This window comes from Panulirus ornatus, chromosome 8, assembly GCF_036320965.1.
Source record: "Panulirus ornatus isolate Po-2019 chromosome 8, ASM3632096v1, whole genome shotgun sequence".
NCBI lineage: Eukaryota > Metazoa > Arthropoda > Malacostraca > Decapoda > Palinuridae > Panulirus > Panulirus ornatus.
Genome location: NC_092231.1, coordinates 36,146,956 through 36,171,522, shown reverse-complemented (window position 1 = coordinate 36,171,522; position 24,567 = coordinate 36,146,956). Strand labels below are relative to the sequence as shown.

Here is a 24,567-nt window from a genome sequence, read left to right as displayed (position 1 = left end):
CACACATTATTCAGTGCTCCCAGAAACTCTGCCTACTCATCCACCCTGTGTCTCACTTCTTCCGTGGTTCCATTTGCTGCCGTGTCCACTCCTAGGAATCGAAAATACGTCACTTCTTCCAATTTTTCTCAGTTCAAACTCATGCCTCAACTCACCTGTCTCAACTGTCCTAAACCTAATAACCTTGCTGGGACTCACATTTACTCTTAACTTCTTCCTTTCACAAATTCTTCCAAACTCTGTCACCAACTTCTGCAGTTTCTCTCTTGAATCTGCCTCCAGTGCTGTAAAAGCAAAGAACAAGTGACTCACTTCCCCGGACCTCTTATCCTGTACAGACTGCATGAGTGTCGCCCTTTCCAAGACTCTCGCATTTACCTCCCTCACCACCCCATCCATAAACATTAAACAGCCATGGTGACATCACACACCCCTGCTGCAGACCGACCTTCACTTGGAACAACTCACCCTTCTCTCTTCCTCCTTGTATTATATTGGTGAGTATAGATTAAACTTTGTGTCTGCACTCATTCACTCTGCTTTCCCTGCCCGAGTTCTTTGTTATTTTTGCAGATATCTGAATAAGTGTTAGGTCATAAGTTTGCTTGAATTTGCACTGAAGAGAAATGTGAGTTTAAGTGAAGTATGTATATTCCTGCAGCAGCTGTCAGCAGAAAATGGAGGCTTCTATTTTCAAGCTCTGCCCACTCATGTGAACATTATTATTAGTTTATGAGTTAGGTAAAAGCAAATAAAGAGAACTGCACCATGCAGAAAGAAATATATTTGTAATAGTTTCTACATGAGAGAAAGTTATGAGTCTGTTATGGTGCCATAGATGGCATGAACAAATTAGGACACTGAGCACTACAAGCAATATATATTAGTGATGAAATCCTTAAGTATTCGTATTGTTTTTGACAAAAACACCTCTAAAAATACCATCCTCCCTACTTCACAGTTAATTTGCAGGATAGTTTTCTTCAAAGCTCCTTAAAGAGTTCACAAAAGGCCAAGTTTGCATCTCTGCAAAAGGAAGCCCCTTCAGGGGAAATGGCATTTTTCTCCTTTCACACACTTTTTCCAAACTCAGTCACCAATCTCTGCAGTTTCTCACCTGAATCAGCTACTAGAGCTGTATCTTTGGCAAACAACAACTGACTCACTTTCCAGGCCCTCTTATCTACAACAGACTGCTTACCTGCCCCTCTTTCCAAAACTCTTACATTTACCTCCCACCCCATTCATAAATATATTAAACAACTGTAGGGATATCACACACCCGTCGCAAACTGACATCACTGGGAATCAGTCACTCTCCTCTCTTCCTACTCGTACACATGCCTTACATCCTTGGTAAAAACTTTTCACTTCTTCTAACAACTTACCTCCCACACCATATACACTTAAAACCCTCCATAGAGCATCTCTATCAACCCTATGCCCTCTCCAGAACCATAAGTGCTACATACAAACCCATCCATTTTTCTAAGTATTTCTCACATACTTTCTTCAAAGCACACATTATGTGTGTGTGAGTTTGGAGTGATGGAGTGAAAAAGATTTTGAGCAATTGGGGCCTGCACATGCAGGAGGGTGAAAGGCATTCACAGAATAGTGAATTGGAACGATGTGGTATACTGGGGGTCAATATGCTGTCAGTGAACTGAACCAGGGTGTGTGAAATGTCTGGGGTAAACCATGGAAAGGTGTATGGGGCCTGGATGTGGATAGGGAGCTGTGGTTTTGGTGCATTACATGACGATCAGAGAATGAGTGTTAGTGGATGTGGCCTTTTTTGTGTTTCCTGGCATTACCTTGCTAACGGAGGGGGTGACAATGCTGTTCCTTGTGCGGCAAAGTGGTGCTGGAAATGCATGAAGGTGAGCAAGTGTGAATATGTATATTTGTATTTATGTATGTGTGTCACTCAAAATCTTTTTCACTCCATCCTTCCACCTCCAATTTGATCTGCTTCTCTGTGTTCCCTCCACCCCTGACACGTATAACCCCTTTGTCAACCTTTTCTCACTCATTCTTTCCATATGTCCACACCATTTCGGTACCCTCTTCTGCTCTCTCATCCACACTCTTTCTGTTACCACACATTTCTCTTACCCTTTCATTACTCACTCAAACCACTTCACACTATATATTGTCCTCGAACATTTCATTTCCAACACATCCACCCTCCTCACTTTCATTTATTCTTGGCACCACCCTGCCCCACAGGAAATAGCATTGGCACCCCTGCATCAGCAAGGTAGCACCAAGAAACAGATGAAGAAAGGCCACACACGTTTGCATTCATATATGAGCTGTCATGTGTAATGCACCAAAATCACAGCTCCCTATTCACATTCAGGCCCCACAGACCTTTCCGTGGTTTGCCCTGGAAGTTCCACGTTCCTTGGTTCAGTCCATTGAGGGACTGTTAATCCCAGTGTACCACATTGCTTCACTTCACTCCATTTCTTGCACACCTTTTTTTTTTCCTCAAACATACTATTTATCTCTCCTCTTTTCTCGTCTTGGTTACATCCGCACATGTTTAGACACTCCAATCTGAGCCTTCGAGGAGGATGTGCATCCCCTGCTTGACTCCTGTTTCCTGTAAAGATTGAAATACAAGAAGGGGAGGGTTTTTACCCCCCCCCCCCCCCCCCCCCACACACACACACACACACACACACACACACACACACACACACACACACACACACACACAACCACCATCACCACTCCCGCCCCCTTTAGTTGCCTTCTACAGCATGCAGGGAATATATAATAGCTAACTTAGAAAAAAATATGTTGGATAATCTTTTGGCAGGTGTGTGGTGATTGGGATGTTGAGGTATGTGAAATTAGAGTCATGGCAAGTGGTTGGATGAAAAGAAATCAGATGCTGAAAGCTTTACATAGGATAATATGTGGCAAAGGATCTGGAATGGTTAAGATTACAGTTGAATTTTTCAGTAAAGGGTGTGACTGTTGTGCATTGTTTATGTGGGATTTTCATTGTATGTATGCCTCAAGATGGTGTGCCATAGGATTAGAGGAATATCTGTATATTGCCACTGCGTAAAAGCAAGGGGGACATAGTGAATGCTCTGTTTACAGAGATATTTTTTTTTTTATTATTTTGCTTTGTCGCTGTCTCCCGCGTTAGCGAGGTAGCGCAAGGAAACAGACGAAAGAATGGCCCAACCCGCCCACATACACATGTATATACATACTCGTCCATACACGCAAATATACATACCTATACATCTCAATGTACACATATATATGCACACACAGACATATACATATTTACACATGTACATAATTCACACTGTCTGCCTTTATTTGTTCCCATCGCCACCTCGCCACACATGGAATAACAACCTCCTCCCCCCTCATGTGTGCGAGGTAGCTGTCATGTAATAATGCACCGAAACCACAGCTCCCTTTCCACATCCAGGCCCCACACAACTTTCCATGCTTTACCCCAGACGCTTCACATGCCCTGGTTCAATCCATTGACAGCACGTCGACCCTTTTATACCAAATCGTTCCAATTCACTCTATTCCTTGCACGCCTTTCACCCTCCTGCATGTTCAGGCCCCGATCATTCAAAATCTTTTTCACTCCATCTTTCCACCTCCAATTTCGTCTCCCACTTCTCCTCGTTCCCTCCACCTCTGACACATATATCCTCTTGGTCAATCTTTCCTCACTCATTCTCTCAATGTGACCAAACCATTTCAAAACACCCTCTTCTGCTCTCTCAACCACACTCTTTTATTTTCCACACATCTCTCTTACCCTTACATTACTTACTCGATCAAACCACCTCACACCACATATTGTCCTCAAACATCTCATTTCCAGCACATCCACCCTCCTGCGCACAACTGTATCTATAGCCCACGCCTCGCAACCATACAACATTGTTGGAACCACTATTCCTTCAAACATACCCATTTTTGCTTTCTGAGATAATGTTCACGACTTCCAAACATTCTTCAAGGCTCCCAGAATTTTCGCCCCCTCCCCCACCCTATGATTCACTTCCGCTTCCATGGTTCCATCCGCTGCTAGATCCACTCCCAGATATCTAAAACACTTTACTTCCTCCAGTTTTTCTCCATTCAAACTTACCTCCCAATGGACTTGACCCTCAACCCTACTGTACCTAATAACCTTGCTCTTATTCACATTTACTCTTAACTTTCTTCTTTCACACACTTTACCAAACTCAGTCACTAGCTTCTGCAGTTTCTTACATGAATCAGCCACCAGCGCTGTATCATCAGCGAACAACAACTGACTCACTTCCCAAGCTCTCTCATCCACAACAGACTGCATACTTGCCCCTCTTACCAAAACTCTTGCATTTACCTCCCTATCAACTCCATCCATAAACAAATTGAACAACCATGGAGACATCACATACCCCTGCCACAAACCCACATTCACTGAGAACCAATCACTTTCCTCTCTTCCTACACGTACACATGCCTTACATCCTCAATAAAAACTTCTCACTGCTTCTAACAACTTGCCTCCCACACCATATATTCTAAAAACCTTCCACAGAGCATCTCTATCAACTCTTATCATATGCCTTCTCCAGATCCATAAATGCTACATACAAATCCATTTGCTTTTCTAAGTATTTCTCACATACATTCTTCAAAGCAAACACCTGATCCACACATCCTCTACCACTTCTGAAACCACACTGCTCTTCCCCAATCTGATGCTCTGTACATGCCTTCACCCTCTCAATCAATACCCTCCCGTATAATTTCCCAGGAATACTCAACAAACTTATACCTCTGTAATTTGAGCACTCACTCTTATCCCCTTTGCCTTTGTACAATGGCACTATGCAAGCATTCCGCCAATCCTCAGGCACCTCACCATGAATCATACATACATTAAATAACCTTACCAACCAGTCAACAATACAGTCACCCCCCTTTTTAATAAATTCCACTGCAATACCCTCCAAACCTGCTGCCTTGCCGGCTTTCATCTTCCGTAAAGCTTTTACTACCTCTTCTCTATTTACCAAATCATTTTCCCTAACCCTCTCACTTTGCACACCACCTCGACCAAAACACCCTATATCTGCCACTCTATCATCAAACACATTCAACAAACCTTCAAAATACTCACTCCATCTCCTTCTCACATCACCACTACTTGTTATCACCTCCCCATTTGCCCCCTTCACTGAAGTTCCCATTTGCTTCCTTGTCTTACGCACTTTATTTACCTCCTTCCAAAACATCTTTTTATTCTCCCTAAAATTTAATGATACTCTCTCACCCCAACTCTCATTTGCCCTCTTTTTCACCTCTTGCACCTTTCTCTTGACCTTCTGCCTCTTTCTTTTATACCTCTCCCACTCATTTGCATTTTTTCCCTGCAAAAATTGTCCAAATGCCTCTCTCTTCTCTTTCACTAATAATCTTACTTCTTCATCCCACCATTCACTACCTTTTCTAATCAACCCACCTCCCACGCTTCTCATGCCTCAAGCATCTTTTGCGCAATCCATCACTGATTCCCTAAATACATCCCATTCCTCCCCCACTCCCCTTACCTCCTTTGTTCTCACCTTTTTCCATTCTGTACTCAGTCTCTCCTGGTACTTCCTCACACAAGTCTCCTTCCCAAGCTCACTTACTCTCACCACTCTCTTTACCCCAACATTCTCTCTTCTTTTCTGAAAACCCCCACAAATCTTCACCTTCACCTCCACAAGATAATGATCAGACATCCCTCCAGTTGCACCTCTCAGCACATTAACATCCAAAAGTCTCTCTTTCGTGCGTTTATCAATTAACACGTAATCCAATAACGCTCTCTGGCCATCTCTCTTACTTACATACGTATACTTATGTATATCTCGCTTTTTAAACCAGGTATTCCCAATCACCAGTCCTTTTTCAGCACATAAAGCTACAAGCTCTTCACTATTTCCATTTACAACACTGAACACTCCATGTATACCAATTATTCCCTCAACTGCCACATTACTCACCTTTGCATTCAAATCACCCATCACTATAACCTGGTCTTGTGCATCAAAACCACTAACACATTCATTCAGCTGCTCCCAAAACACTTGCCTCTCATGATCTTTCTTCTCATGCCCAGGTGCATATGCACCAATAATCACCCATCTCTCTCCATCAACTTTCAGTTTTACCCATATCAATCTAGAATTTACTTTCTTACGCTCTATCACATACTCCCACAACTCCTGATTCAGGAGTAATGCTACTCCTTCCCTTGCTCTTGTCCTCTCACTAACCCCTGACTTTACTCCCAAGACATTCCCAAACCACTCTTCCCCTTTACCCTTGAGCTTCGTTTCACTCAGAGCCAAAACATCCAGGTTCCTTTCCTCAAACATACTACCTATCTCTCCTTTTTTCTCATCTTGGTTACATCCACACACATTTAGACACCCCAATCTGAGCCTTCGAGGAGGATGAGCACTCCTCGCATGACTCCTTCTTCTGTTTCCCCTTTTAGAAAGTTAAAATACAAGGAGGGGAGGGTTTCTGGCCCCCTGCTCCCGTCCCCTTTAGTTGCCTTCTACGACACATGATATATAAGTTTTTTTTATATATATATGTTAAATTTTATCCCTGGGGATAGGGGAGAAAGAATACTTCCCACACATTCCTCACGTGTCGTTTACGTGTAGGAAGAGAGGAAAGTGATTGGTTCTCAGTGAATGTAGGTTTGCGGCAGGGGTGTGTGATGTCTCCATGGTTGTTTAATTTGTTTATGGATGGGGTTGTTAGGGAGGTGAATGCAAGAGTTTTGGAAAGAGGGACAAGTATGAAGTCTGTTGTGGATGAGAGAGCTTGGGAAGTGAGTCAGTTGTTGTTCGCTGATGATACAGCGCTGGTGGTTGATTCATGTGAGAAACTGCAGAAGCTGGTGACTGAGTTTGGTAAAGTGTGTGAAAGAAGAAAGTTAAGAGTAAATGTGAATAAGAGCAAGGTTATTAGGTACAGTAGGGTTGAGGATCAAGTCAATTGGGAGGTAAGTTTGTATGGATAAAAACTGGAGGAAGTAAAGTGTTTTAGATATCTGGGAGTGGATCTGGCAGCGGATGGAACCATGGAAGCGGAAGTGAATCATAGGGTGGGGGAGGGGGCGAAAATCCTGGGAGCCTTGAAGAATGTGTGGAAGTCGAGAACATTATCTCGGAAAGCAAAAATGGGTGTTTGAAGGAATAGTGGTTCCAACAATGTTGTATGGTTGCGAGGCGTGGGCTATGGATAGAGTTGTGCGCAGGAGGGTGGATGTGCTGGAAATGAGATGTTTGAGGACAATGTGTGGTGTGAGGTGGTTTGATCGAGTAAGTAACGTAAGGGTAAGAGAGATGTGTGGAAATAAAAAGAGCGTGGTTGAGAGAGCAGAAGAGGGTGTTTTGAAATGGTTTGGGCACATGGAGAGAATGAGTGAGGAAAGATTGACCAAAAGGATATATGTGTCGGAGGTGAAGGGAACGAGGAGAAGTGGGATACCAAATTGGAGGTGGAAAGATGGAGTGAAAAAGATTTTGTGTGATCGGGGCTTGAACATGCAGGAGGGTGAAAGGAGGGCAAGGAATAGAGTGAATTGGATCGATGTGGTATACCGGGGTTGACGTGCTGTCAGTGGATTAAAACAGGGCATGTGAAGCATCTGGCGTAAACCATGGAAAGCTGTGTAGGTATGTATATTTGCGTGTGTGGATGTATGTATATACATGTGTATGGGGGTGGGTTGGGCCATTTCTTTCGTCTGTTTCCTTGCGCTACCTTGCAAACGTGGGAGACAGCGACAAAGAAAAAAAAAAAAAAGTATGTCAGTAGGAGAGATGGCCAGAGAGTGTTGTTGGATTACGTGTTAATTGATAGGTGCGCGAAAGAGAGACTTTTGGATGTTAATGTGCTGATAGGTGCAACTGGAGGGATGTCTGATCATTATCTTGTTGAGGCGAAGGTGAAGATTTGTAGAGGTTTTCAAAAAAGAAGAGAGAATGTTGGGGTGAAGAGAGTGATGAGAGTAAGTAAGCTTGAGAAGGAGACTTGTGTGAAGAAGTACCAGGAGAGACTGAGTATAGAATGGAAAAAGGTGAGAACAAAGGACGTAAGGGGAGGGGGGGAAGAATGTTCTCACCTTTAGGGAAGTAGTGATGGCTTGCGGAAAAGATGCTTGTGGCATGAGAAGCATCGGAGGTGGGCAGATTAGAAAAGGTAGTGAGTGGTGGGATGAAGAAGTAAGATTATTAGTGAAAGAGAAGAGAGAGGCATTTGGATGATTTTTGCAGGGAAATAATGCAAATGACTGGGAGATGTATAAAAGAAAGAAGCAGGTCAAGAGAAAGGTGCAAGAGGTGAAAAGGAGTGCAAATGAGAGTTGGGGTGAGAGAGTATCATTAAATTTGAGGGAGAATATAAAAAGATGCTTTGGAAGGAGGTAAATAAAGTGCGGAAGACAAGGGAACGAATGGGAACATTAGTGAAGGGGGCTAATGAGGAGGTAATAACAAGTAGTTGTGATGTGAGAAAGAGATGGAGTGAGTATTTTGAAGGTTTGTTGAATATGTTTGATGATAGAGTGGCAGATATAGGGTGTTTTGGTTGAGGTGGTGTGCAAAGTGAGAGGGTTAGGGAGAATGATTTGGTAAACAGAGAAGAGGTTGTAAAAGCTTTGCGGAAGTTGAAAGCCGGCAAGGCAGCGGGTTTGGATGGTATTGCAGTGGAATTTATTAAAAAAGGGGTATGACTGTGTTGTTGACTGGTTGGTAAGGTTATTTAATGTATGACTCATGGTGAGGTGCCTAAAGATTGGCAGAATTGCATAGTGCCATTTTTTAAAGCAAAGGGGATAAAGGTGAGTGCTCACATTACAGAGGTATAAGTTTGTTGAGTATTCCTGGTAAATTATATGAGAGGGTATTGATTGAGAGGGTGAAGGCATGTACAGAGCATCAGATTGGGGAAGAGCAGTGTGGTTTCAGAAGCGGTAGACGATGTGTGGATCAGATGTTTGCTTTGAAGAATGTATGTGAGAAATACTTAGAAAAGCAAATGGATTTGTATGTAGCATTTATGGATCTGGAGAAGGCATATGATAAAGAGTTGATAGAGATGCTGTGTGGAAGGTATTAAGAATATATGGTTTGGGAGGCAAGTTGTTAGAAGCAGTGAAAGGTTTTTATCGAGGATGTAAGGCATGTGTACGAGTAGGAAGAGAGGAAAGTAATTGGTTCTCAGTGAATGTAGGTTTGCGGCAGGGGTTCGTGATGTCTCCATGGTTGTTTAATTTGTTTATGGATGGGGTTGTTAGGGAGGTGAATGCAAGAGTTTTGGAGAGAAGGGCAAGTATGCAGTCTGTTGTGCGTGAGAGAGCTTTGGAAGTGAGTCAGTTGTTGTTCGCTGATGATACCGCGCTGGTGGCTAATTTATGTGAGAAACTGCAGAAGCTGGTGACTGAGTTTGATAAAGAGTGTGAAAGAAGAAAGCTGAGAGTAAATTTGAATAAGAGCAAGGTTATTAGGTACAGTAGGGTTGAGGGACAAGTCAATTGGGAGGTACATTTGAATGGAGAAAAACTGGAGTAAGTGAAGTGTTTTAGATATCTGGGAGTGGATTTGGCAGTGGATGGAACATGGAGGCGGAAGTGAATCATAGGGTGGGGGAGGAGGCGAAAGTTCTGGGAGCCTTGAAGAATGTGTGGAAGGCGAGAACGTTATCTCGGAAAGCTAAAATGTGTATGTTTGAAGGAATAGTGATTCCGTCAATGTTATATGGTTGTGAGGCGTGGGCTATAGATAGAGTTGTGCGGAGGAGGATGGATGTGCTGGAAATGAAATGTTTGAGGCCAATATGTGGTGTGGTGGTTTGATTGAGTAAGTAATGAAAGGGTAAGAGAGATGTGTGGTAATAAAAAGAGTGTGGTTGAGAGAGCAGAAGAGGGTGTTTTGAAATGGTTTGGTCACATGGAGAGAATGAGTGAGGAAAGATTGACCAGATTGTGTCAGAGGTGGAGGGAACAAGGAGAAGTGGGAGACCCAATTGGAGGTGGAAAGATGGAGTGAAAAAGATTTTGAGTGATTGGGGCCTGAACATGCAGGAGGGTGAAAGATGTGCAAGGAATAGAGTGAATTGGAATGATGTGGTATACTGGGGTGACATGCTGTCAGTGGATTGAACCAGGGCATGTGAAGCGTCTGGGGTAAACCATGGAAAGTTTTGTGGGGCTTGGATGTGGAAAGAGAGCTGTGGTTTCGGTGTATTATACATGACCGCTAGAGACTGAGTGTGAACGAATGTGGCTTTTGTTGTCTTTTCCTAGTGCTACCTCGTGCACTTGTGGGGGAGGGGGTTGTTATTCCATGTGTGGCTGGGTGGCGACGGGAATGAATAAGGGCAGACAATATGAATTATGTACATGTGTATATATGTATATGTCTGTGTGTGTGTATATATGTATACGTTGTGGTGTATAGGTATGTATATGTGCGTGTGTGGACGTGTATGTATATACATGTGTATGTGGGTGGGTTGGGCCATTCTTTCGTCTGTTTCCTTGCGCTGCTTCGCTAATGCAGGAGACAGCAACAAAGTATAATAAATAGATGAATAAATGAATAAATGTGTTACATTGTATTGGAATATGGTGATTGAAAAAGTGGTGGCATGTACAGAACATCAAAATTAGGAGGAACAGTATAGCATCAGGAGTGGTAAGGGATGTGTGACAATTTCTTCATGTGAAATATTGTTTTGTATCTTTATTCTGACTTACTTGCAGGTGGTGTGTCTTCTGGAACTTTGTATTGGCCATATCTGTACTTGTATGCTCTTTATTTATTTTATGTTATCCATATATTTCTTTGTAGCTTGTGATTTCCAATTTATGTTATTTTTGGGATATACTAATTTCATAAATTTTTTCAGAGTCTAACATTCACCAAAATTGTAAGGGCAATTACGACTGTCGACTGCCAACCCACTTTTGATGGAGGTGTTTTGGTCAATATTCTTGGCCAGCTTAAGGTGGGCAAATAATGAACCTAACTACAGTATTATTATAGCCGAGATATTTTCTAAAAATAGGATAATTGTTTCTATTATTATTGTTGAATCATTTATCTCTCTGTCAATTGTTCAGATATTTTATCCTCTGTGTCAGTGTATTGTGTCCCTTTTTATAGTGTTAAAGGAGGGTGATGCCTGTAGAATCTTCCTTATGTATTTTGGTTGCTGATCATCTCCATACCCTTGAGTATTCAGGAACCAACATCTTCGTTATGAATATTTTGTGAAGAATTCTACCTGTTACGTAGTTTGACCTTCCTGCCACTTGTAAGAGGATTACTTGAACCATAGACACTGGGGTTATATGAATTTTAACACAAGTGTTTTAAGACATGAAAGAATGTTAACATGTCACTGGACTACAATGAAAAGTCTTAAAGACTGAATTTAGGAACAGTAAAAAGTAAGCTTGCTAAGTATAAGAGGTAACAAGTATGGCATGTGGATAAAGAATGAATGACAAAACTTAGATTTACTTAGAGAAATTTTTTCTATATAGATACAAAGTAGCTCTAGGGACATTTGTTATGACTTGTATATCTGTGTAGCTATCTGTGTCTCTGATGCTCATTCTCCCCTTGAATTCCCTTATGGGGGTGACCATGGCAAAAGAGTCTATAATTGGTGAACTCCAGTGCTGCTTTTTATCCTTTGATGCCTTACCCTTAAGAGGCCACTGTCAAAAGGACAACTCTGACACACTGTATATATTAAAGAATTTGTAAAGTCATACATGAATCAGTAACTAAATATGATGGTTCACACCTTCCAAGTTTAGCTTGGCAAATAATAAGTGAAGTTGTCAGGGCTGACTTAATCCTAAACTAATTTTGAATATGGTGAAACCATTGCTATGCTGAAGGGAAATTGGTTCCTCAACCCTCCATACTTTTTTGTACTTACTAACCCAGGTTGATAATCACATGAAATTCCTTCATGAGGAGTAGAGCTAGAGAAAAGCATACACACTACTGTGCTGATGTTAGTGTTGAGAGAAAATGTGTGAAGAGATTGTGCCTTAATGTATGATCAAATTTTGCTTAAGACAGGGATAGTTTATAATGGCCTCCATGTATGTTGCTTGTATAACAGTATGTAGTAAGACTTTGCATTTTTGTTGATGTTGGCATCATCTAGAACAAATTTAGGCTGTTTTTCCTTGTCTTCTTTTCAAGGTATTTGTTTTCTCATCTTGCATACTTGTACTCTTGCTGGGCAAACCATTAAACAGTCTCTCTTTTTCTTTCTTGGCTTGGATGTTTTTGTTTGATGCCTTTTTGATATATTGTTTGGAATTATTGTAAGTTTGTTTTTTACCTTCATTTTGTTTTGTTTGTAGTGCTAGATTTTTTTTTTCTTGTTTGTTGCCATGCATAGAATATAACTCTCCTGTCTAGACTGTTTAGTTCACTTCTTTGGTATTTGATGATAGTTCATGTATACCATTTCTTCACTAGTAAAGAACATCTAAACACTGTGCAGCTTATTTATTTTGTTTTGCTTAGCTGGCAACCGAACAACCCAGCATGGGAGGGTAAATGTTTAGTGCTTGTCGCATCATTTCAGTTTGCTTATCTTTTTTATGTTTTTTGGTGTTTGTTGGTGATATGGCTTAGCGTGTATAGTTTTTTTTTTCATTACTTCTGGGGGATAGGTGGTTGATCATGGAGTGGTATATTGATAAGCATATTGCTGTGATGATTATAATGATTGGTATGGTTCTGAAAAGTTTAACAACCATAGATACAAAGATAGTGTTGAAATTTTTTATTTGTATGTAAGCATTACACATGACAACTAGAGAGTGAGTGTGAATGAATGTAGCCTTTTTTGTCTGTCTTCTTGACGCAACATCGCTGAAGCAGGGGGTAGCGATGCTGTTTCCCGTGGGGCGGGGTAGCGCTGGGAATGGATTGGATGAAGGCAAGCAAGTATGAACATGTACATGTGTATATATGTATATGTCTGTATTTTTTTTTTTTTTTTTTTTGCCGGTCTCCTGCGTTTGCGAGGTAGCGCAAGGAAACAAACGAAAGAAATAGCCCAACCCACCCCCCCATACACATGTATATACATACGTCCACACATGCAAATATACATACCTACACAGCTTTCCATGGTTTACGCCAGACGCTTCACATGCCCTGATTCAATCCACTGACAGCACATCAACCCCGGTATACCACATCGATCCAATTCACTCTATTCTTTGCCCTCCTTTCACCCTCCTGCATGTTCAGACCCTGATCACACAAAATCTTTTTCACTCCATCTTTCCACCTCCAATTTGGTCTCCTACTTCTCCTCGTTCCCTCCACCTCTGACACATATATCCTCTTTGTCAATCTTTCCTCACTCATTCTCTCCATGTGCCCAAACCATTTCAAAACACCCTCTTCTGCTCTCTCAACCATGCTCTTTTTATTTCCACACATCTCTCTTACCCTTACGTTACTTACTCGATCAAACCACCTCACACCACACATTGTCCTCAAACATCTCATTTCCAGCACATCCATCCTCCTGCGCACAACTCTATCCATAGCCCACGCCTCGCAACCATACAGCATTGTTGGAACCACTATTCCTTCAAACACCCATTTTTGCTTTCCGAGATAATGTTCTCGACTTCCACACATTCTTCTAGGCTCCCAGGATTTTCGCCCCCTCCCCCACCCTATGATCCACTTCCGCTTCCATGGTTCCATCCGCTGCCAGATCCACTCCCAGATATCTAAAACACTTTACTTCCTCCAGTTTTTCTCCATTCAAACTTACCTCCCAGTTGACTTGACCCTCAACCCTACTGTACCTAATAACCTTGCTCTTATTCACATTTACTCTTAACTTTCTTCTTTCACACACTTTACCAAACTCAGTCACCAGCTTCTGCAGTTTCTCACATGAATCAGCCACCAGTGCTGTATCATCTGCGAACAACAACTGACTCACTTCCCAAGCTCTCTCATCCCCAACAGACTTCATACTTGCCCCTCTTTCCAAAACTCTTGCATTTACCTCCCTAACAACCCCATCCATAAACAAATTAAACAACCATGGAGACATCACACATCCCTGCCACAAACCTACATTCACTGAGAACCAATCACTTTCCTCTCTTCCTACACGTACACATGCCTTACATCCTCGATAAAAACTTTTCACTGCTTCTAACAACTTGCTTCCCACACCATATATTCTTAATACCTTCCACAGAGCATCTCTATCAACTCTTATCGTATGCCTTCTCCAGATCCATAAATGCTACATACAAATCCATTTGCTTTTCTAAGTATTTCTCACATACATTCTTCAAAGCAAACACCTAATCCACACATCCTCTACCACTTCTGAAACCACACTGCTCTTCCCCAATCTGATGCTCTGTACATGCCTTCACCCTCTCAATCATTACCCTCCCATATAATTTACCAGGAATACTCAACAAACTTATACCTCTGTAATTTGAGCACTCACTCTTATCCCCTTTGCCTTTGTACAATGGCACTATGCACGCATTCCGCCAATCCTCAGGCACCTCACCATGAGTCATACATACATTAGATAACCTTACCAACCAGTCAATAATACAGTCACCCCCATTTTTAATAAATTCCACTGCAATACCATCCAAACCTGCTGCCTTGCTGGCTTTCATCTTCTGCAAAGCTTTTGCTCCCTCTTCTCTGTTTACCAACTCATTTTCCCTAACCCTCTTACTTTGCACACCACCTCGACCAAAACACCCTATATCTGCCACTCTATCATCAAACACATTCAACAAACCTTCAAAATACTCACTCCATCTCCTTCTCACATCACCACTACTTGTTATCACCTCCCCATTTGCGCCCTTCACTGAAGTTCCTATTTGCTCCCTTGTCTTACGCACTTTATTTACCTCCTTCCAGAACATCTTTTTATTCTCCCTAAAATTTAATGATACTCTCTCACCCCAACTCTCATTTGCCCTCTTTTTCTCCTCTTGCACCTTTCTCTTGACCTCCTGTCTCTTTCTTTTATACATCTCCCACTCAATTGCATTTTTTCCCTGCAAAAATCGTCCAAATGCCTCTCTCTTCTCTTTCACTAATAATCTTACTTCCTCATCCCACCACTCACCACCCTTTCTAATCATCCCACCTCCCACTCTTCTCATGCCACAAGCATCTTTTGCGCAATCCATCACTGATTCCCTAAATACATCCCATTCCTCCCCCACTTCCCTTACTTCTATTGTTCTCACCTTTTTCCATTCTGTACTCAGTCTCTCCTGGTACTTCCTCACACAAGTCTCCTTCCCAAGCTCACTTACTCTCACCACCCTCTTCACCCCAACATTCACTCTTCTTTTCTGAAAACCCATACAAATCTTCACCTTAGCCTCCACAAGATAATGATCAGACATCCCTCCAGTTGCACCTCTCAGCACATTAACATCCAAAAGTCTCTCTTTCGTGCGCCTGTCAATTAACACATCTGGATTTTGTGTGATCGGGGCCTGAACATGCAGGAGGGTGAAAGGAGGGCAAGGAATAGAGTGAATTGGATCGATGTGGTATACCGGGGTTGACGTGCTGTCAGTGGATTGAATCAGGGCATGTGAAGCGTCTGGGGTAAACCATGGAAAGCTGTGTAGGTATGTATATTTGCGTGTGTGGACGTATGTATATACATGTGTATGGGGGTGGGTTGGGCCATTTCTTTCGTCTGTTTCCTTGCGCTACCTCGCAAATGCGGGAGACAGCGACAAAGCAAAAAAAAAAAAAAATATACATACACACATACATACGCACATATACACACATACACACAGACATATATATATATATATATATATATATATATATATATATATATATATATATATATATATATATATATATTTTTTTTTTTTTTTTTTTTTTTTGCCGCTGTCTCCTGCGTTTGCGAGGTAGCGCAAGGAAACAGACGAAAGAAATGTATATACATGTGTATGGGGGTGGGTTGGGCCATTTCTTTCGTCTGTCAATTAACACATCTGGATTTTGTGTGATCGGGGCCTGAACATGCAGGAGGGTGAAAGGAGGGCAAGGAATAGAGTGAATTGGATCGATGTGGTATACCGGGGTTGACGTGCTGTCAGTGGATTGAATCAGGGCATGTGAAGCGTCTGGGGTAAACCATGGAAAGCTGTGTAGGTATGTATATTTGCGTGTGTGGACGTATGTATATACATGTGTATGGGGGTGGGTTGGGCCATTTCTTTCGTCTGTTTCCTTGCGCTACCTCGCAAATGCGGGAGACAGCAACAAAGCAAAAAAAAAAAAAAAAAATGAAGAATGTAAGAAATGATTAGAAAACTGAAACTTCTAGCTTGAAATGAAATGAAAAATGAATGTCACATAATGGTTCAACCTCTGAAATGGTTTGGGCACATGGAGAGAATGAGTGAGGAAAGATTGACCAAGAGGATATATGTGTCGGAGGTGGAGGGAACGAGGAGAAGTGGGAGACCAAATTGGAGGTGGAAAGATGGAGTGAAAAAGACTTTGAGTGATCGGGGCCTGAACATGCAGGAGGGTGAAAGGCGGGCAAGGAATAGAGTGAATTGGATCGATGTGGTATACCGGGGTTGACGTGCTGTCAGTGGAGTGAATCAGGGCATATGAAGCGTCTGGGGTAAACCATGGAAAGTTGTGTGGGGCCTGGATGTGGAAAGGAAGCTGTGGTTTCGGGCATTATTGCATGACAGCTTGAGACTGAGTGTGAACGAATGGGGCCTTTGTTGTCTTTTCCTAGTGCTACCTCGCACACATGAGGGGGGAGGGGGATGGTATTCCATGTGTGGCGAGGTGGCGATGGGAATGAATAGGGGCAGGCAGTGTGAATTGTGTGCATGGGTATATATGTATGTGTCTGTGTGTGTATATATATGTGTACATTGAGATGTATAGGTATGTATATTTGCGTGTGTGGACGTGTATGTGTGTACATTGTGTATGGGGGTGGGCTTTGCCATTTCTTTCGTCTGTTTCCTTGCGCTACCTCGCAAACGCGGGAGACAACGACAAAGCAAAATAAATAAATATAAATAAAAGAAATTGCGAAATGTAGTTAAGGTTAGTCTTAGGTGGATCTAGAGTTGATAGTTATGGGATGTGTGTTGTGATGGAGAAACAGTAGTATGCATCTGACATGACGTAGGATGAACATTATAAGCTGGCATATCCCTTTAGGCAAAATTTTGTCAGACAAACTGAGGTAGGTATGGAAGTTCTCATTATCATGTCACTCTTTATCTGACTCATAATTGGAAATGATTCAGAGTTGTCTTCTAATTTCAGCTTTTTGTATATGATATAGAGCTTTTGTCATATTTTCACTAACACTCATCACTTGTGGACCCTTTTAATGTATCAACTTTATCTTGTTGATTATCCTATGATGTCAAGTTTCATTTACTCCATTTTATATTTTTTCTTTTTCTCCTTTTCCTCTTATCACTCTGTTGTGTGTTCATCAGCAGAGCTTATCAGTTGAGCATATGACCATACTTTTTTAGCTTTGTCTATATATGGTTATATAAGGAATTATTTACAAATGTGAGTATCTCTGATGAGATTGTGCTAACAGGCAGGATTAGTTTAGCTTGATACTGTTTTCATCCATCGCCTTGTACATCATGGAATTATTGATCCTAAGTTCATCCTGAAGTGCTTTTAACCATTCATCAATGTTGCTTTTGAATCTTTCAGTACTCATCCCTTAGGATTTTCTTATTTAAACCTTTTATACTTTCTCGTCATGTCCCATGTTAGAGAGGTAGCGCCAGGAACAGATGAAGAAAGGCCACATCTGCTCACATCCATTCTCTGTCTGTCACATGTAATGCACTGAAACCACAGCTCCCTGTCCATTACCAGGCCCCACAGAACTTTCTGTGGTTTACCATGGATGCTTCACATGCTGTGGTTCAGTCCATTGACATTTTAATCCCTGTATACTATATGGCTCCAATTCACTCTGTCCCTTACACACCTTTCACCCTCTTGTGTGCTCAGGCCGAAATTGCCCAAAGTCTTTTTCACTCCATCCTTCCATCTCAATTTCGGTCTCTCTGTTCTCTTGTCCCCTCCACTTCTTACACATATATCCTCTTTGGCAGCCTTTCCTCACTTATTCTCTCTGTATTCCCTGCCCTCCCTCCTTTCAGCAAGGTAGTGCCAGGAAGAGTCTTTTTTTAAAAAAGGCCACATTCGTTCACACTCATTGTCTAGCTGTTATGTGTAATGCACCGAAACCACAGCTCCTTATCCTCGTCCAGGTCCCACAGATCTTTCCATGGTTTACCCCAGACATTCACATGCCCTGGTTCAGTCCATTGACAGTACCCCGGTGTATCACATCATTCCAATTTACTCTATTCCATGCAAGCTTCTCACCCTCCTGTATGTTCAGGCCCTGATCGCTCAAAACCTTTTTCATCCCATCCTTCCACCTCCAATTTGGTCTCCCACTTCTCCTTGTTCCCTCTACCTCTGACACATATATCCTCTTTGTCAATCTTTTCTCACTCATTTTCTCCATATGTCCAAACTATTTCAACACACCCTCTTCTGCTCTCTCAGTTACACTCTTATTTTCACACATCTCTCATACCCTTTCATTACTTACTCAATCAAACCTCCTCACTCCACATATTGTCTTCAAACATTTAATTTCCAATACATCCACCCTCCTCCATACAACCCTATATGTAGCCCATGCTTTACAACCATATAACATTGTTGGAACTACTATTCCTTGAAACATACCCATTTTTGCTGTCCGAGATGACATGCTCTTCCTCCACACATTCTTCAGCGCTCACAGAACCTTTTCCCCCTCCCCCACCATATGGCTCACTTCTGCTTTCATGTGATGCCCTTAATTAGGGCCTTAGCTGCCTGTGCCATCTCAGCTAACATAAAAAAAGAAATATTTTTCACCCATCCCCTGTAAGTCCTGCCCAGATGCCTCTCTTTTCTCTTTCACATGCAACTTCTTCATTCCACCACTCACTATCCTTTCAAATCTGCTCACCTCCCACCTTTTGCATGCCACATGCATCTCTCTCACATGCCATCACTGCTTCCGTAAATACCTCCCATTCCTCACCCATTCCTCTTGCTTAATTTTCAGATTCCTTTTGTGATTCTACATCCATTCTCTCTTGATATTTCTTCACACAAGTCCCTTTTCCATGCTCTTTTCTTAAATTCACTGTTTCGTCTTTTCTGAAAACCTCTACAAATCTTCACCCTCACCTCCAGAAAATTGTGATCAGACATTTCACCAGTTGCCCTTCTCAATGCATTTACATCCAAGTCTCCGTTTTACACACCTATCAGTTAATATGTAATCCAGTAATGCTTGCTTAAATCTGTAGATTTTTGTATGTCCCTCTTTTTAAAACAGGTAATTCCCAGTCACCAGTTGTTTACCTGCTCACAACTCCACAAGGTCTTCATTTTCATTCATAAAATTGAATACCCCATCCCCCCAATTGTTCTCTCAGCTGCCACATTAATCATCTTTCATGTAGCTTACCTATCACTAATATCTAGTCTCATACATCATATCTGCTGACAAACTCACTCAGCTGCTCCCAAAATACTTGCCTCTCGTGATCTTTCTTCTCATGGCTGGGTGCATAATCACTAATGATCACCTGTCTCTCACATGAATCTAGGATGTAGTCATGTTAACTCTATCACACACTCCCACAACTCCTGTTTTAGGAATAGTGTTACTGCTTTTTTATCTGTTTTAGGAGTAGTGATATTCCTTCCTTAGCTCTTGTCCTCTCACCAGCCAATGACTTTACTCCTTAGGCATTTTTGAACCATTCCTCTGTATTACCCTTGAACTTTGTTTCACTGAGGGCCAGAACATCAGGTTTTTTCCTCAAACATTCTTCCTACTTATCGTTTCTTCACGTCTTGGTGACATCCACACATATTTAGACACCCCAGCCTTTGCCTTCAAGGAGGGTGAGTACTCCCTGCTTTGCTCCTTATTTTATTTCTTCTTTTAGAAATTGAAATACAAGAAGGGCGGTTCAGCCCCTTGTTCCCACCCACTATAGTTGCCTTCTGCGACATGCAAGGAATACAGAGATAGAATTCTTTCTCTCCTACCTTTGGAGAGTACATTAGATAGCTTGTCCTCTTTCACAGGACTATCCTGAAGTTTTGTTTGATATCTTGAATGTTGGTGGTTGCATGAGGCCATATCTTCATCTGCTCCTGGCACTACTGCAGTGTTTAAGGAAATGGGGAAAATGTATGAATAGAAGAAACTGTTTTTGGTATATTCCAAGGTATTTCTGTAAGCTTAATTTTTGTGTTTCTTCCTTGGTGAAAGGCCTTTAACCCAAGTACATTGTTTTTGATAATCTGAATTTGTTGTCATGCAAAATTGTTTGTTTCTTGTCCTCATAATAGGTTGTAGATTCTTAATCCTTCATGGCAATTCAAAAGTTTATTCCCCTTGATATTACCTTTGAGATGTCGAATTCTTTCTGACTAATTGATTTCCTCTTGCTTAGATGGTGACCAGCAGATACAGTAGTGTTTGTGGGTGCTTTCATATTATTCATATTCGTCATCACTTTTATATTGTGTGAAAGTATCATCACTTCACTCTTTCTTTAAACCAGATGATTTTATATATGTGTTCTCCATATTTTGGCTCTTCATTTGTGATTATGGTATGTCTTTAAGCTCTCTCTTCTTCACATCTTTCCTTTCCATTTGCCATCTTTAGGTTGTAACCATCGTATCACCTATATTTTCATGATGCTTTTTTTTAATCTATCTAGATCCATGAGATTCTCCCCTGCCCATGTCTTCCTTTTTGCACTTTGTCTGCTGCCTGTGTGTAGCATCTTGTACTCTTTTCATTTGTGAAATATCTTACTATGCCTTCTTTTATGTCTGTATATTGTGGATGTTATGAAGAATACAGATGCTGTTGCTTTTCCTCTAAGGTCTTGTTAAAACATTTTCCTCCACTGACCGTTGTATTTGGCACTACTATAAATTTTCTTATAGTTAGAGACTTCCTTAATCCCTCTTCATAAATTAAGTCTTTTGATTTGATGTGCTATTTTTCCAAAATTATTCTAGACATTAATTTGTCAGATGCATAAATAAAGTCATGAAAGAATGTATCCATGCTGTGTTAGGATGAATCAAGTGCACTGTTTTTTCAGTTTTCTCTCACATATACTTACCCTGTATCTGGTAAGCTACAGTGGAACATTGGTTTCCTTGCCAGCACTTGTTGAGATTCAAAAATTGATAACATTTGGGACCAAGTTATGCACAGATTACTGAAATCTACATGTTTTTGAAATGGGCTTTAAGATTATGGTCTGAATGTATCATAACCGTAACAGTGTTTAGTGTATTTAAAATATGTTTGAATGTTTATTGTATGTAATATGTAAATATGTACTATATACAACACAGTCATTTACTGAAATTATTGCACTGCATTATCTTTCCATGATAATCTTCCATAATGTGTTAGACTAAGGTAGAGGTTGTTTGTCATATAAAAGTGGTAGGGTTAGCATTGGGCACAGCTTAAGGATATTTGATTGGAGAAGCTGGAGGCTGGTCTTGCATTTCATCAATTGTAAGAGCTGGTGTTGATGTGCATGGTGGGTCATCATAGTTAAGCAAGTGCTGTCTTGATGGTATGCAAAGGTAACAGCAGGGTGTCAGGTTTCTGTAAATTCCTCTAAATGTGGAAATTCATATATTTTCAATATAAGATTTCAGATTCCAATGAAATCTTAATTTTTCAAGATTTGTCCACATATTAGTAATGTCAAAAATAACAGAATGATCTTTTGAATACTGTTTAAACTATTTCGGTGATAATCTTATGTTTGTAAGAGCGTGTTTGAAGTAAATTTTCTGTTTATCATTTACACTGATATTCCTTATATTTTCTTTCTTTTATTCTCACATTTCTTTCCACATATATGCATTGGTTTTACATTTTATCATTAGAATTTTATTGAAATTAAGGTGCAGGAGATTTTGTAGTTGTAATGGAAATATACATTGGCATTTTGGGAACAGCCATTGGAACTTGTAGCTGTTGGTATCAACCATTCATAACTGTCGTCTGTTTATAAGCATATATGGGCTGCACATTACATTAAAGATATTTTTTGAAATGCCAAACTGATACTGGAAAGCCTAACTTACCCATCAAAGACGGTTACCTCTCTTCTTGAGAAAGTCAACTGCAGTCTGATCCAATCCAGCTGCTTTGCCACACTTCATCCTGTGCAAAGCTTTCACAACCTCTTCACCATACCAGTTACCTGGACTTTTGCTCTGTATACCATCTCATGTTGTCAAAATCACTACTGTATATGCTATTTCCTGATAATCTAACACATTCAGCAGTGCTTTAGAACATTGACTTTTTCTATTTCACCTCTTCTTTGTTTGCTTCTACTTTCCCATCTTATTACCTCACTGATACTTGTATTTTGTTCTCATGTTTTCCACACACTTTTCACTTCCTTTCAACACATTTTCTTATTCTCATTAAAGTTCATTGATAAACTTTCATCATGGCTATCATGTGCCTCTGGACCTGCTGCTGCTTTCTGTTTTACTCCTCTCAGCTACTTGGCTTCCATCCCAGCAGATACTATACATACACATCTCTTTGCTCTTTCACTAGCAATTTAACTCCCTTATCCCATCACTAATGCATTACCCTTTCTCATTCATCCACATCCCACCTTCTGAAGGTCATACACTTCACATATAGGTGTAAGCATTGTTTCTCTTGATACCTTCCTTGCCTTTCCTAGTTCCCTTGTTTCATTCATTGTTACCCTTTTCTACTCATAGTGCTTTTATAAAGATGTGGGCAGTGGGGGAGGGGACAAAGTTGAATATTCCAGTTACGGAGGCATAAGTCTTGACTGCACATGGTAAGTTGTACGGGAGGATGTTGATTTTGAGTGTGATAGCAAGCTCAGAACATGTGGTTGGGGACAAGCAGTGTGGTTTCAAGAGTACCTTCAAACAGCAATAAAGAGATTTTGCCAAAGTGGCAGGTTAGTGTGTGAGAGATGTGTGGATTTGTTAGAAATGTTCAGGGAAAGAGAGTAACTTGTAATTCCCAACTATCCATTGCTTCATTGTTTGGTGTTGATGAAAGTGATAAATTGTATAATTTAAAAGGTATAAAAAACCACACTTGGTAATAGCAGGTGATGACTCTTTTGCTATAATACTCCTTCACTTGCAAGCGCAGTAGCAGCTTCCTCTAAAGCATATACAGTATACTGCATTTTGCCCTTGAAGAAATAAGAAAATGTACAGAATACCTAAAAAAATGTAGAAAGATATGAAAATCGGTCAGTGCTATCAACAGCCTGTTCCATGAAAAAATGTAAAGAGTGGTAGTGGGAGAAGTGTGTTACATAAAGGAGGTGGTGGAGGGGGTAAACACCATCATTCTTCTTGCATCCTTCATCCCATTTATGTTGGCAATACAGCTCTAACTGATTTTGTAATATTTTGTATATATAGAATTATGTAAAATAATGCTTTAAGCACAAATACAAACAAAATTAAAGGTCTTTGAACAGTTTTTCTGGAAACATCACTGTCATGAGTGGACTTAAGGAATTTTGTTTCTCTCTGATTTGGAATCCTCCACATTTATAGTTAGCAAAAGTGATATAGTTTTTAACAAAAAGTAACACTGAGTTTCCTGAATCAGATTGCAAGGGAAAGTTGAAGGGGTGGTTGAAGCTTATGATGTCGTGGAGACGCTGTCAGAGTTGGCTTCTGTGATGGGTTGTTGTGGTTAAAATTCTACCCTTCAATTTCAAGTTCAATGATTATATAATGCATCCTATACAACTGATGTTCACCACAAATGTGATTAGAATCAGTGCAGTTTTGGTGATGAAATGGATGAGGTGGGGGTGGAGGGAGTAATCCCACTGCTCATTCCTCCTTCCAGCTCACTTGCTTCATCATGAACTGACCTCACAGCAGGCTTATTGTTGTCAAATTAGAGAAAAATTTACCAAATCTAGCAAATTTTGTTCCCTCCTCAACAGAGTTTTGAGTTGGTCTTGAGGAATGGAAATTACTTTTAGGCTGTTACTGCATATTACCCTCTCCATACTCCAACTAAAACTCTCCACCACTTTCACCACCAACTCCACTTGTGCCTGCATGTTGCATCTGTTAGTGAATGCTCTTTTTTGCTTTTGTGCTTTTTTTGCATACAGTACACTCATGTAATTGTATTTAGATTCTTCACTTTTAATGTCATCTGTGAGTGATTGAAATTGGTCTGAGGATGAGTTGGCTGAGAATCTGGAATGTAATCCTCTGCTATGTGTAGTTATAGCACATGTGAGAAGTCACTTTCAGCAAGGTTGCT

The 24,567-nt window shown here is 40.9% G+C and overlaps 1 protein-coding gene across 1 annotated transcript in view; it reads left to right on the top strand.

Annotated features, from left to right (window-relative positions):
• Positions 1-24,567, top strand: part of Ntf-2 (nuclear transport factor-2) — a 65,701-nt gene that overhangs the window by 16,940 nt on the left and 24,194 nt on the right. The window contains exon 3 of the mRNA XM_071664297.1: positions 10,966-11,064. Coding sequence (XP_071520398.1) covers positions 10,966-11,064 — 99 coding nt within the window. The remainder of the gene's footprint in view (positions 1-10,965; positions 11,065-24,567) is intronic.